This window comes from Numida meleagris, chromosome 4, assembly GCF_002078875.1.
Source record: "Numida meleagris isolate 19003 breed g44 Domestic line chromosome 4, NumMel1.0, whole genome shotgun sequence".
NCBI classification, from domain to species: domain Eukaryota; kingdom Metazoa; phylum Chordata; class Aves; order Galliformes; family Numididae; genus Numida; species Numida meleagris.
Window position 1 is genome coordinate 50894097 of NC_034412.1, and position 13421 is coordinate 50907517.

The 13421-nt window shown below is 45.0% G+C and overlaps 2 protein-coding genes across 7 annotated transcripts; one reads left to right on the forward strand and one right to left on the reverse strand.

Moving 5' to 3' along the window:
* Positions 40-8049, reverse strand: NUDT9 (nudix hydrolase 9). 4 transcript variants are annotated; one of them, XM_021396311.1, is made up of 8 exons: positions 8010-8049; positions 6865-7104; positions 5761-5856; positions 5002-5088; positions 3714-3825; positions 3159-3305; positions 2833-2917; positions 40-1733 (listed from the first exon to the last, which is right to left on the reverse strand). In XM_021396311.1, the coding sequence occupies exons 2-8, from the start codon at positions 7059-7061 to the stop codon at positions 1558-1560; spliced, it is 900 nt and encodes a 299-aa protein (XP_021251986.1). In that variant the 5' UTR covers positions 7062-7104; positions 8010-8049; the 3' UTR covers positions 40-1557. The 4 variants fall into 4 exon arrangements, with proteins under 4 accessions (XP_021251986.1, XP_021251985.1, XP_021251983.1 ...); XM_021396310.1 differs by lacking the exon at positions 8010-8049 and adding an exon at positions 7781-8003 and having other exon boundaries at positions 6865-6996; XM_021396308.1 differs by lacking the exon at positions 8010-8049 and adding an exon at positions 7781-8003.
* LOC110398554 (estradiol 17-beta-dehydrogenase 11-like) lies at positions 8146-13186 on the forward strand. 3 transcript variants are annotated; one of them, XM_021396315.1, is made up of 6 exons: positions 8147-8434; positions 10623-10730; positions 11102-11233; positions 11842-11914; positions 12006-12111; positions 13050-13186. In XM_021396315.1, exons 1-5 carry the CDS (start codon positions 8225-8227, stop codon positions 12017-12019), a joined length of 537 nt encoding a protein of 178 aa, XP_021251990.1. In that variant the 5' UTR covers positions 8147-8224; the 3' UTR covers positions 12020-12111; positions 13050-13186. The 3 variants fall into 3 exon arrangements, with proteins under 3 accessions (XP_021251991.1, XP_021251990.1, XP_021251989.1); XM_021396316.1 differs by lacking the exon at positions 11842-11914 and having other exon boundaries at positions 8146-8434; XM_021396314.1 differs by having other exon boundaries at positions 8148-8434; positions 11842-12111; positions 13050-13092.

Genomic DNA, 13421 nt, shown 5'->3' on the forward strand with positions numbered 1-13421 from the left:
CGCTGATCAAAAAAATGTATACGTTTTGAAAAACCAAAATGAAGTACCTGATAGTTTTATTATCAACAAAAACAAACAAACAACAACAACAAAAACATTCCCACATCACTACATTTAACTTCACTTTCAGTAGAAAAGGAAGAGAACTCTGCTAAACCAACCACCAGGGCTTTCCTGTGATTTCAAGATAGGTTGGGTTTTTTTTGGTAAACAAAATCTGCGGATGTTTACACAGCATTTATGTTGTCTTACTAACACTGCTGAACTGAATGTTCAGAAATGAGTAGAACAGGGATTGAAGGCTAAACTAAAAGCTGCTGGCATTACTTCTTCTTTTGAAAGGAGTAAATTAATAACTCTGGAACATCCCCAGGATTCCCTCATCTTAGCCCACACCACTTCTCCAGGAAGGGGTGGTGCTGACAGGAAGCAAGCCCTAAAAATATTCATTAGTTAAGCAGATGTGGGCAACACTCAGCATATCACAGTATTATTATACAAGGTAACTTCAGCTGATGACAGTTCTCGCTCTTCTGCATTATCACTTTGCTTAAAATTCACTAAGACACTACGGCTCAGCTCTCAGCCCCAAGTTTTAGCTGTTACTATCAACTTACATACTATTACACAACTAAATGCACAGGAACAATGCCATCAACTCTTAAATAACAAATACCTCTAAGGGCCCACACCTGCTTTTTGACTGGAAAGTACTCCCATCACCTGAAAACATTAAAAAACAACCCACAATCTGGAAGGTTGTTTTGAAGGCCATGCGTTCCAGTGATTCTGCTTAAGGCACTGTCTCCCCAGGAGCTGTACTTTCATATGCAGTGTGAAGAGAAGCTCTAAATCTACCAAAAATCAGTCAAGGTACATCCCCCAACAGTAATATTTTTAGATGGAGGTACTATAAGACATCCACATGTGAACACCATCCATATTGTACGTTAGAAAGCAATTAAAGGTGAAAATTAATCACAGACTAGAAAAGCCACCGAAAGCACATCTTAAGTGAAACCACTCAGAAAAAAATCACTTAAATACATAGTTCTTTAATTCACCTTAGTAATCATTCAGGTCATCATCCTACAGATCTCAGACACGTGAAAGATTCATACCCCTGACAAGAAACCAGCGCACAAGTAGAGCTCAAGAGTAGCTCTGAACTACAGTCAGAATCCCAGCGATCTCTTGCACCTCTGCTGATATCAAGAGTTGGCTGCAAATAATTAAGATAAGAAAGAAGTTAACAGCTCCACATTCACCTCATTTTACACTTGTTGAGAAATTCGAAGAAGCCATGTCAAGCCTTCTAAAAGCCTCCATCATTGCATGTTCTGTCATAGCCAGAAGTTCTGCCTGATGTGCATACAAAGCTAATCCTATAGCTGCAAGGCTGTGAATGACACAGAGTTATTATTACACATCCCTTGTAACAACAGAGCCTCTTAAATGAGGTATACGCTGTACTTGAGCACTGAGAAGTTCAGCATCATCTCAATTTCAAGGCTGCTGAACACCAGCCTTCATGCGTGGGTCCTTTCCTTCTTTACATCACTCATGGCACTCAGGGCCAGGCTCCTCACTCCAGTGGGCTCCCCGTTTCTCCGTCACGAGCTTAACGAAGTAGCTATGATTTGCGTACAGCTTGAGCTGCTCACTGATGTCAACCCACTTCACCATCCCAGCATCATCTCCTGCTTCCAGAGGCAAGTTATCCATGGTCTCACCTGTCCACAAAACAAGAGTTAGGACATGCTCTTGCATCTTCCCTCTCACTTTCTCTTCTCACATCTAATCAGCTCTTCCACTATTCTATTTCTACTATTTTAGGAACTGAATTCTGAAAGTGACCTATAGCTACACAAAAATAGAACAATTAATACTTTAATAAAGCCTCAAAACTTTTTAAAAAGCACTTAAGTGGGGATGCAGAAAAGCTTCTGAGTTGCTCTCTATAGTTTCTAACTCTGGTTTCCAAGTCAAGACCCAGTACTACATAAAGAAGACAATAAACGCTTATTACAAAAAAAAAAAAAAGCATGAGAAACAAATACCAAAGGAACACGATCTTCATTATTGCTGGGGGTTGATAAATCAAGAACTGGCAGCATGCTAAGCTTCACCACTTACCTTTAAACTACTCAGAATAGCGAAAATGTCACCATGACTTCTGACTTCCAATCAGAGAGGGTAAACTAAGCCAATCAGTCTCAAGAGGGGAGAGATGTGAACTCAGGATTACAGATCAATCTAAGAACTAGAAACGTATGCCCATTCCAACTGTTTTACAAAAGGAAAATAAGGTACAAAAATGACTCTGGCAGAGTACCTGAGATAAAAGATGTCAAGAGTAACTAGGACGTCAAAACTATAAATGCAGTGAAAATCTGCCTAGTGCCAAAGGCAATGCTCCTGAAGCACACAGCTGCTGAAGGAGAACAAAAAAGAGCTGAAGGTCCTTCCATTCACAGCTACTGAAACTGGAAATTAAACTGACTCAAGTGACCAAAAAGAAATCAGGCCTAGTGTTCAGTCTCCATGCAAACGCACATTTTGTGGTTTGGAATTAACACAACAATACAGAATTTCCCTGAATAAGATTTATGCTTCTTATTTCAGGACTGAGAGAAATCAAAGGGAAACAACTACTACCTGCCATGAGTGAACAAAAGTCAAGAGATCCTCACGTGTTTGGTTTCAGCCCAAGAACTTACGCCCCTTTCATGCTCATACAGTTCCATTGCACACCTCAGCCCCATAAACACCAATATTTCAAAAGAGTATCTGCAGTAAAAAGCAGCTAAGAACACAAGCAGAGATACCTACCAGTTTCATCGTGATAGTTCACAGCCTCTGTCTCCATCCAAGCGTTATCAGTGTTACGAGGGTCATCCACATATCCTCTGTACACCTTATGCAGTGAACAACCAAAAGAAGTGTAACAACAGCATAAAAATGAGGTGGAATCATTAAAAGACTTTTTCCTCAGATGCATTCGCCCTTACAGAGTACAAAATTGTCCCTTCCGTGTCTTACATCACAAAAACCTGAGCATCACAGCTTATTTTAATAACAGCTACGCTTCCTCAGCTCCTCAATGGCTGCAGGTTACCTACAGAGTTCAGAGGCTACCCCAAAGACACACAGCTTACCACAAAGTGCTCCTGGCTGAACAGTCTCTGGAGTTGCTTTTCCAATTCTGCTTTTTCCTCAGGCGATTTCTGTAAGGAGTTCAAGGCCTCTTCCCCAAATTCCCGCTTCAGAGTAGCGCTGATCTTCTCCCCTGGGTCCACCATCCCCTGACAGGGAAAGAAACATGAGTACCCTCAGACCTCACTTGGGATAGCATTCTTTGGCATGCAGGATGTTACAGCTACCTGCTCCACACTCTGGATATGAGAGGAATTCTGTACTTGTGGATCAAGAGCAAGCGTACCCATCCCTCAAAAACTGGAGCAGATTACATTATATCTACATTAAGCAAAAGAAACCACCAGAATTAAGTACATATATCGCATTGTAATGCGGAAAGAGCAAGAAGCCTGCCAAGAGATGCCTGAGAAAAAAACATTTGTAATACCTTTCTCCTTCCCTCTACAAAATGAGGTCATCCCTACGAAGCACAGTTTTATCACACATGTGTCAGTTATCTGCTCTTGACTTTGCCAAAGGGGAGAAGTCTTCCACTTCCAGAGCTCTGCTCTTACCCCAGGGATTGCCCACTCCCCACAGTCTCTCCTCTTGATAGCTACAAACTGCAAGATGTTTTTGCCAGTAACTGGGTGAGGTATTTTATTGCCACTTCTATCCCTCTTCCACCTGCAAAAAATGACAAACAAGAACATTATTTTCTGCTTCTTTGTAGGAGGAAAACACAGCAGTGGGGCTCCCACACAATAGCCTAACAGGTAAAGTACAGTCTCTGAACAAAAAACAGACAAAAGCTGCCTGAGAAGATCTCATCCATGAAGTTTTACAGCTACATCCAGAACATCTATATCTACTGCAACTCCCACCACGAAGCTTCCACTTCTACCTTTACTTTTGTCTACCTATGAGATGAGGATAATTATGACTTCTGCTAGAAGAGTACATTTTGGCTGCAACACTTCCAAACCACTGACTCGGCGCCAACAGAAGGCCACAAGCATCCACTGTACTCAGTAAAGGATTTAAAAGAACTGCAGCCACTAAAGCAAAAAGCAGTCTAATTGAAGAGGAAAAATAGAACCTAGATTTGCATTACTTTCATGGAAATAAACGAGCAGCTTTGGTAGTTTTCTGAAAATGGCAACAACTAAAATGCAGTAGCATGACTTTTGTAACAGTTGTACCTTACGAGCATTGCATTCCCTAGCTCGCAGCTTTGTTACCTACACCATCCCGTCTGAAACCTTTGTGTGTGACTCCACATGTAGTCACACAGACTCTGGAGGCAGAAACACCACAGCAGAGTATGCACTGACAAAAAAAACAAATAACAACAGATTATCCAAACCCTATCTCCTCCTCTTATATACTAGGCCAACCCAGTATTTCCTACAGCGCAAAAACAGGCACACCACTTATTCTGCAGCTGAGTCAATCAGACACAAGCTCCTGTTCCTGAAATTTATCACATCTCAGCAAAAGCCTTTGGGCTTATTATTCAGATAATATCAAAACACTGGGTAATCCTTCCAGTTTTCACATTCATTACTGAAGATCATTTGCGTAATACATTTCTATTGTTACGCTTTCTGTATCTTGAGTCTGCATCCTCAACACTTCACAGGCTTCTAATGAAAAGTGGGTCCCAAGCGCTTTCCAGAGAAAGGCTAGAAACCATGATATTTGAATTCCACTCATCTACACATCTTCTCTCCATCCAGATACACATACAAGGTTACACAAAACACACAAAAAGCTACATGACATCTAAATGCTTGTCCACAGATGCACAGAAAAAGCGGTGTATTTTTCTGCTGTACTATACATCAGTCACTCATCCCTTACCTGGTCACAACAGGATCAGCAGCATGGTTTGGTCCCCAGCGCCCCAGCAGTCCTCTCCCTGTGAGACCTGTCCTTCCTGCTGGGTTTCTGAAATAAGTGGCACAGAGCATTTAACAGCGCTATTCGTCCATGCAGAGCTCCAAGTATTGTAAAAAAGCAGCTTTAACGAAGCTTAAATAACAGAAAGGCAAGGACAGCAATGTACACCATTAGCTTCAAAGCATTAACTTTAAAGAATAAAAAAAAGAACATAACTTTCTCCGTCATCATCTTTTTGTAACTGACAGTGAAAGTGAAGGAAAACAAAATGGCGTTGTCATTTCCCTGATCTTCTGCCTGGAGATATTCCAGATCAAGTTTTACTCTCAGTGAGAACACAAAACATTATCTGAGAAAAGAATCCAGTTTTCGGTTTGCACAGAGCTTTTAGTTATGTCATATCATCAGGAAAAAAAAAAAAAAGAAAAAGAATTTAAGTAAGATTATGTATCTGTGTGACACCAGGATTTGTTAGAGGATAGAAACTCTCCCCAAGGTCCCCACATCCTCCTGGAGCAGTCCAGGCCAACCCTTTTGTGCCTCTGCAGAACTTTCTTCCAGGAACAGTGCTCTCACACCGAGGTACCATTCTTTTCTGTCTCTAGGGGAGACTGCCCTCATTTTGTTCTAGCAGGTACCATCCATTAGAACTGATACAGATGTTTAAGAGCTCTAGAACTACATCACTGAAACACATGCATACAAAAAAAAATCACTCACCGGGGCCTCCCATTTTCAACCACATACAAGCCATTCCAACTTGTCCTCTCCACTTCTCCATCTCTCTCATTAAACTTGGGAGAGAAACTTTTATCACTGTGGGAAAGAGTAATTAGAAATTAAAGCCCATCACAGCCCTCCGGTTAAAGGCCAGCCACCCAACCTGTGACACCCAATTGGCTAACAAGCAGTTTTTACCAAAACTTAAAATGCAGGCCCTCGCTCTTCCGTAGGGGGGTATAAAATGTGAGCAATTGCTGATGACTGTCTCTCTATTGAAATCTGCAGATAAGCGTGACACTCTAAAGCAGTCAGCATTTCCTCCTTTTCATGTAGGCAGGGTTTCAAAGCTGCTCCTGTTCATATTAGGGAGCGTAAGATTTTATCCAGAGATGAAGCAAACAAATGCTTTCCTAACTTAAAAGCAGTGTGCAGATACTTTATTAGGTATGCTTTATCACAGTCACACAGTTGCTAACCGCAATCACTGACTTTCAAAAAGTGTTTAACGCCTACACGCTGCGTGCATCTCTGAAAATGAAACAGCATGCTGGTAGGGAGGCAGCTGTCTGTCTACCAAAGCATATTTATTGCTCCTCAAAGCAATTCCCCTCAAACCATCACAAGAATCAATCTACTGACTAGCTTTTTCCACAAAAAAATTTCAAGAATCGACACTAAAAACTGACTCTGCATTTTCAAGTGCTATCAACACCTACTAAAAGAATACGTGACAGTAGATTAATGCACCCATGTAACCTCCTAGCTAAGCAGCACAATGTGTTCCTTGGGAGTAGAATGTATTCACAGAACTAGCACAAAGCAATACAGCCACAACGTTACCACCAGGCATTCAGCATGATGCATTTCCTGAGTCAGAGCACCCTGCCCCAGGCCTCCAATTCTGCTCAAGTTCTTCTCATCTTGCACACAACCCAAGAACAAACAAGCAAGTACGTTATGAAAATTTTCTCCCAAGTTCTTAAGGCCACAATATTATTCTCACGCGTCAAAAATGATTGGAAAAGATAAATCAGTAAGGACACTAGAATTTCTACCTGTCTCACAAATTTGAAAGAGCAAAGAGCCACAATTCCCACGCACCTGACCTGGGGATCTGCCCACTGAGGCCCAGCCAAAATAGACACTGCAGTGTACTCCACGGGTTGGTAGTCTTTCCACTCAGTCAACCAGTCCACTTTATCTGCAGGAACGTGGGTACGCTCAACTTGCGATCTGGGATATGGGGAGGTGAGAGCTTTGTTGTGGTAAAAATTCTTAACGTTACAACTGTCAAACATGTTAACAGGATGGAGGTGGGACCAGTGAGCTGCAGAGAAGTTACTGAAAGGAAAAAGATAAAGTAACATCTTATTCCTAGAATCGTGGAATACTTATTCATTAAGTATTAACCATGTTACTAAACATCACATCTGAACATTAGACTGCACAATGCGGAACAGACTGGATCTTTCCAGAGAACAGCAATACGTCATCACATCTTTCAGGAATCATGCAAACATATGCCTGGAAACAATAAGGTCTAAGCTGAGCCCCCAGCTTTGCGAAGCATAGAGCACTCCGCTAGACACAAAGATCCCACTTCACGAGTGAGAAGCTGAGAACTACAAGGGCCCTTCTGGGCTATGTGGCACTCGGAGGACATACTGACCATTTAAAAGGATTGGCTGGGAGGCATTTACCATGGAGTGCAGCCGGAAGCCCTGCCTGAGCACTCGCTCTCCATGGGGGCAACGCATCAAAAAATAACTCAGCTTTACAAGAGGCCTGCTCTCACATCTACTGATAGAAAAAGTGGAAGTAATTACAAAATATCCAAACACCGGGGGGTTTGGACACGAGGATCCTCAAAGGCCTCTTCCAGCTCCTACAGAAGCACCGATATTTAAGAGTTCTTGGTGAAAAGCTTTAAGGCTTTTTGAGATGAGGCAAGCCCATACCCCAGCGGCGATGCCGGCAGCGGCCCGCTGTCTCTCACACAGGCCCGGTGCCGCCGTACCTGAGGGGCGGGGGACGGCGCAGCGCGCACCGGGTGGGCGGGGACAGCACAACCGCGACGGACAACACGGCGACAGCCCGAGCGAAGCCGGGGGTCGGCACTGCACGCAGCACGGTGGCGAAGGACAACATCCCCCACGCCACAACCACCGGTGAAGAGCTCGGCCCGGGCTGCCGGAGTGACCCCAGCCCGGAACCACTACTACACAAGCCCAGCGACTGCCACTCACCGCCACCACCAACCCCCTTACAAGCCGCCCTCTCATTGGGCGGAGCGCGGCCAATCGGCGCCGCCTCCCTCCCATTGGTGCTCCCCCCTCCGCCGGACACGCCTCCTCCCGCCCCATAACGCTCTCCGATTGGTCACGGCGGGCGGTGTGTGCGCCCCCTTGCGACGGTGCTGCGAGTTGCCGAGGGAGCGCTGTGGGAGCCGTGTGGCTGCAGGATGAACCCCGCGCTGGGGTTGCTGCTGTTCTTGGGCACGCTGCTGTACGCCTACGCGGAGGCGCTGGTGAAGCTGCTGCTGCCCGCCAAGAGGAAGGCCGTCCGAGGGGAGCTGGTGCTGGTGACGGGTGCTGCCCGCGGCCTGGGCAGGGCCACGGCTCGCGAGTTCGCCCGATGCCAGAGCCGCCTGGTGCTGTGGGACGTCGAGGCGGTAACAACGGGATGGGGTCGACAGGGAGGTCCTGCCGGAGCGGGGGGAACGGGGCTCGCGGCTGCGGGGAGCTGGGAGCCGTCTCTGTGCGCTGTGCAGGGATCAGGGGCTGCAGCAGTGCAGGGAGTATAATGTCCAGTAATATCCGAAGTACAGTTGACCCACGGTGGGAATGTTTAGTAGTGTACTTGTTCCCCTCAAACACAGACTCCAGGGGATGCATGGCACTGCTCTTGGAATGCATGAAGGGCTGAAGCCAAGCAGCGTGTCATCCGTCATGTGTCATCCACTGCATGCATCAGTACAGGTTAGGGGCTGACCAGCTGGAAAGGAGCTCTGCAGAGAAGGTTGGTGGCCAAAAACACCAGTGGTGTACTGGTTGACCAACGGCTGAAAAAGGGGAAAAGGGTAGGGAGATGGGCCTGAGAACAAAATGGTGGCAACAATCTGAGGAGAAACAAACTAATTTACTAAATAAGATATCGGAATGCAAAACAACACACTATAATACAATATATTTACAATTTAAGCTGATAAATCCAATACAATGAGAGAGTGTCCAAAATCAAAGTAGGCCTTACTCTAGTACTGACGATAAGACGGCTGGGGAGCGAGGTGCTGCCAGGACGAGAGATGGGCAGAAAGAGAACAGGTCTCGTGATACGTGAGTTTTTTATCTTTCCCTCTGACCAGAAAACGGTAACAGGGTCGCAGAGTCCTCTGGGGAATGTAGTAGTCCTTCTCTTCTGAGAACCAGGTACATCCACTACATGATGTTATGATGTGGAATACCAATAACCAAAAATCATAAAACCATGACAATCATCTAGTTCCAACCCACTGCCATGGGCAGGGTTGCCAACCAGCAGACCAGGCTGTGCAGGATCCCATCCAACCTGGCCTTGAATGTCTCCAAAGATGGGGCATTCACAACCTCTCTGGGAAACCTGTTCCCGTGCCCCACCACCTTCTGAGTAAAAAATTTCTTCCTAACCTAAATCTCCCCTTTTTTTTATTTTAGACATCTGGAGCACTGTCTCCAGTTCTGGGCTCTCCCATTCAAGAAGGAAAGGGATCTTCTAGAGAGTCAAGCAGAGGGCCACAAAGATGATTAGGAGCTTGGAGCATTCTCCTTATGAGTAAAGGCTGAGAGACCCGAGGCTGTTCAGTCTGGAGAAGAGAAGGCTGAGAGGGATCTGATCACTGTTTATAAGTATCTAAAGTGTGGGGGTCAAGTTGGTGGGGTTGGACTCTTTTTCAGTGGCATGCAACAGTAGAACAAAGGGCAGCAGGCAGAAACTGGAACACAGAAAGTTCCATACTAACACAATGAAGAACTTCTTTACCATGAGGGGGACAGAGCACTGGAACAGCTGCCCAGAGGGGTTGTGGTCTCTTTCTCTGGAGATATTCAAGACTTGCCTGGACACTTTACTGTGTGACCTGCTTTAGGGAACCTGCTTTAGCACAAGTTTGGACTCAACAATCTCCAGAAGTCCCCTCCAACCTCTGTGATTCTGTGCTTATGTATTCCACCTTCTGTGGGAAGGGAAGAGGTACCAACCTTAGCTTTGTAGCTGCAACACTCACCTGTGATGGTGGGAGGAATGCCTGAATGCATGTTAGTAGGCAGTGAATTAGGCGGCCAAGGGAGGCAGCGGAGCCCTAAGCTTTGGACAGTGTAGGAGATGATGGAAGGTCAGAACAAGCATGGCACTGCTGATCTGTTTTGATGGTAAAAGATAGCCTTGTTATTTCATTCTAACACAGAAGATGGACACCTTAGTCAGCTGTCTTTCCATGTTGTACGTTGAGTGGCATACCTCTTTTCTCACAGCCAGTCTGTTACTCCTGCCACGTGCTGGGCACCTGCGGTATCTCCAAGCTGTCACCTGCAGCTGTCCTTTAGTCCTCTGCTTGCAATCAGGAGGCTGCCAGCTGTCACACGGTACCCCCTCCCCCCTGTCCAGCTAAATGAGCTTTACTCAGGCAGGGGCATTATTGTCTCTACATTCCTGTTCTAGCAGCAGTCCCGTGCAAGTCCTAAATTTAAAGTCCTCCTCCAAGGTGCCATGGTGCCCAAACAGCAAAGCATGGGCAATGAATGGTTGCAAATGCAACTAAGCGGGCTGTACTGAAGCCACTGCACTCATGTCATACACATATTCTTCTTTCCTTCCTCCCACAGCATGGCCTCAAGGAGACCGCAGCAGAGTGCGAAAGGCTGGGAGCCACCGTTCACACCTTTGTGGTGGACTGCAGCAAAAGAGAGGAGATCTACAGTGCTGCCAAGAAGGTAGGGGAGCAGGCATGTGTGCCAAGGCTTACCCAAAAATGCTTCGTTTTTGAGAAAGGCTAGAAAACAGCACCTGAGGTTTTCCACGCAGATTGTGCCAGCTGTGACTGTGTAGACCATACTTTCTGTGGGCGATGTGTAGGAGACTATAAATACTGGCAGTAGATAAGGGAAAAACATCAGATGTAAATCAGCTTTCAGGATACTGCATAGTTCCTACCAGATGGGGAAAGAGCGCCATTTCCTTCTTTCTGACAAAAAAAACCAACCCAACACCACAGAAGTATAAGAGTTAAATTAATTGCTTTTCACAACCTTGCACTTCTGTGATAATGAATGTCATGGGGCCGCACATTCCTTTTGTCCAAAAGGTGAAAAAGGACATTGGTGATGTCTCCATCCTGGTGAATAATGCCGGTGTGATTACAGCTGCCGACCTGCTCTCCACTCAGGATCACCAAATTGAGAAAATGTTTGAAGTCAACATTCTCGCTCACATCTGGGTAAGGGCTGCTACTGTGTTCGTGCCTCTGTGTTTTTTGTGAGCATTATTAAGGATGGGAGTGGCACCTCCTTTATACCCTGCAGAGCTTCTCCCAGCTCTCTGCCAGCAGCCTGCATGGAGGTGATGCAGCTGGGACGTCTCAGAGCTGGGCTGTTGGCTCCTCAGGACTCTGGCAGCCCGACCCTGGGGACTCAGCTATCAGCATGGCCTACAGGGTGGAGGTCACAGATGTTGAAGAATTTCTGCTTGCAGGGGGAAAAAGGGGCACTATGGATTGTACATGCTGGGGAAGAGACACTGACAGTGTTGCTGCTGACAAGGTTTCTAGGGAAACCTAGAAAGCAGGCTAGGAGCAACATGAGCATCAGCCTCTGTTGATACTTGACTTTGCTGAAAGGTTCCTTTTGGAAATCAGATTACAACAGCTGAATAGAGAATGGGAATCTGGTTCTCAGGGCCCTAGGTGCTATGTGGCATCTTGCATTAGGGATAGTTTCACTTAGTTGCACATAATTGGGATCAGTGTTGAAGACATCTAAGAAGGCATTGCTCTTTTCCTCCTCTCCCCCACCCCTTTTCTGCCCCTTTTTAAAACTCCTTTTCAAGACAACAAGAGCTTTTCTGCCAGCAATGATGAAGAACAACCACGGTCACATTGTCACGGTGGCTTCTGCAGCAGGTCAATTTGTAACTTCTTTCATGGTGGCTTATTGGTAAGTGACTTCAAAATCAGCTCTCTTCATTATTTTTAATTATGTCTTCTCCACCAGCAAACACGGAGTAACAGAAATAAACTTCCCACTGAATAAGCTACTTCCAAAGGACAGTGCTAAGGAGAAAAAGCCCACAGCACCCAACACATAAGGACCAATGGAGGTACCCACTGATTTGCTTATTAGCTCTGATTGATTCAGGTGATCCAGTGAAGGACTAATGATGTTACAAATCAACTAATGCAATCTTCAATCTTTTTTTTCTCTCCATAACTGATCCGGACTTTTGCTTACTAAGAAAGGTATTTTATTCCCTTCTTAGACTCTAGTGCTCCTGTGAGTTGCTGTAGCGTTATCAAGTAAACACACAATAAGTAGCTTTTCATATTTCTAGCATTTGTAGCAATGACTGCAGTGCACAGAAATACTTCTGCCACCATGTGGTAAAATACAGGCTTGAACGCTAAAATGTTCACACAACATAAAAAACCAACATGCTAATACTTAGTGTTGTAAGCATCATGTCACTACTGGGAGGTCACTGTGTTGCCCGTTTAAAATAGAAGCATTTATAACTCATGCACAAAATTACAGAAAAACAGTAACGTGGCATATTATCAGACTGCATGTTGTTAGCCCTCTACCACAGTGGTTCCAAAGAGAACCATTTTCCCTAGGTACATTCCTGCACAGGGAGTCACTGTTGATGGTATGAGAACTCCTGAGCCAGGAGTTTTAACCAGATTTCACTGTTCAGATCATTAGCATCAAATACGTTCATCTGTTTCTGCTTGCCAAGAATTTTCTAACAACACTCTAACAAGTAAATACTTTGGATTTATGCACTAACATTTATCAGACTCCTCATTATAAAGGTAACCTTCTGAAAGACACCCACTTTGCATCCCACAATGTCCTCCCCAAGCAGCAATATGTATTCCAGCACTTCACTGTGACACAGCAAAAGGCAGAATTAGTCTCTGCCTTCCCATTGTTTCCCTCTCTAGTCAGTACTGCATGTTCTTTCAGCCCCTTTCCATTTCTGTCAGGCTGGAAATAACATTCATGCCTTCTCATTTGTGCTTTTTTTTCCTCCACCAGTTCAAGCAAGTTTGCTGCAGTTGGATTTCACAAAGCTCTAACAGAGGAGCTGGCTTCGCTGGGAAAGCATGGAATAAAAACAACGTGTCTCTGTCCAGTTTTTATGAATACTGGATTTGTCAAAAACCCCAGTACTAGGTAACGATCAAAAGTCAGCATGACATATTTGCCCCTCCTTTACGTCTGTTATTCAAACTGAGTATATATCCCACATAGCAGTTGTTCTTTATTTACCTGACTTCAGGCACACGTGAAGCATCCTACTTCATATTCAGCTGCTGCCCATGTTTTATCTCTGTTGCTCTTACATACATGCTTTCCTTTGATTTTAGGCTTGGAAAGATCTTGGAGGTTGATGAAGTTGTGAAGGCA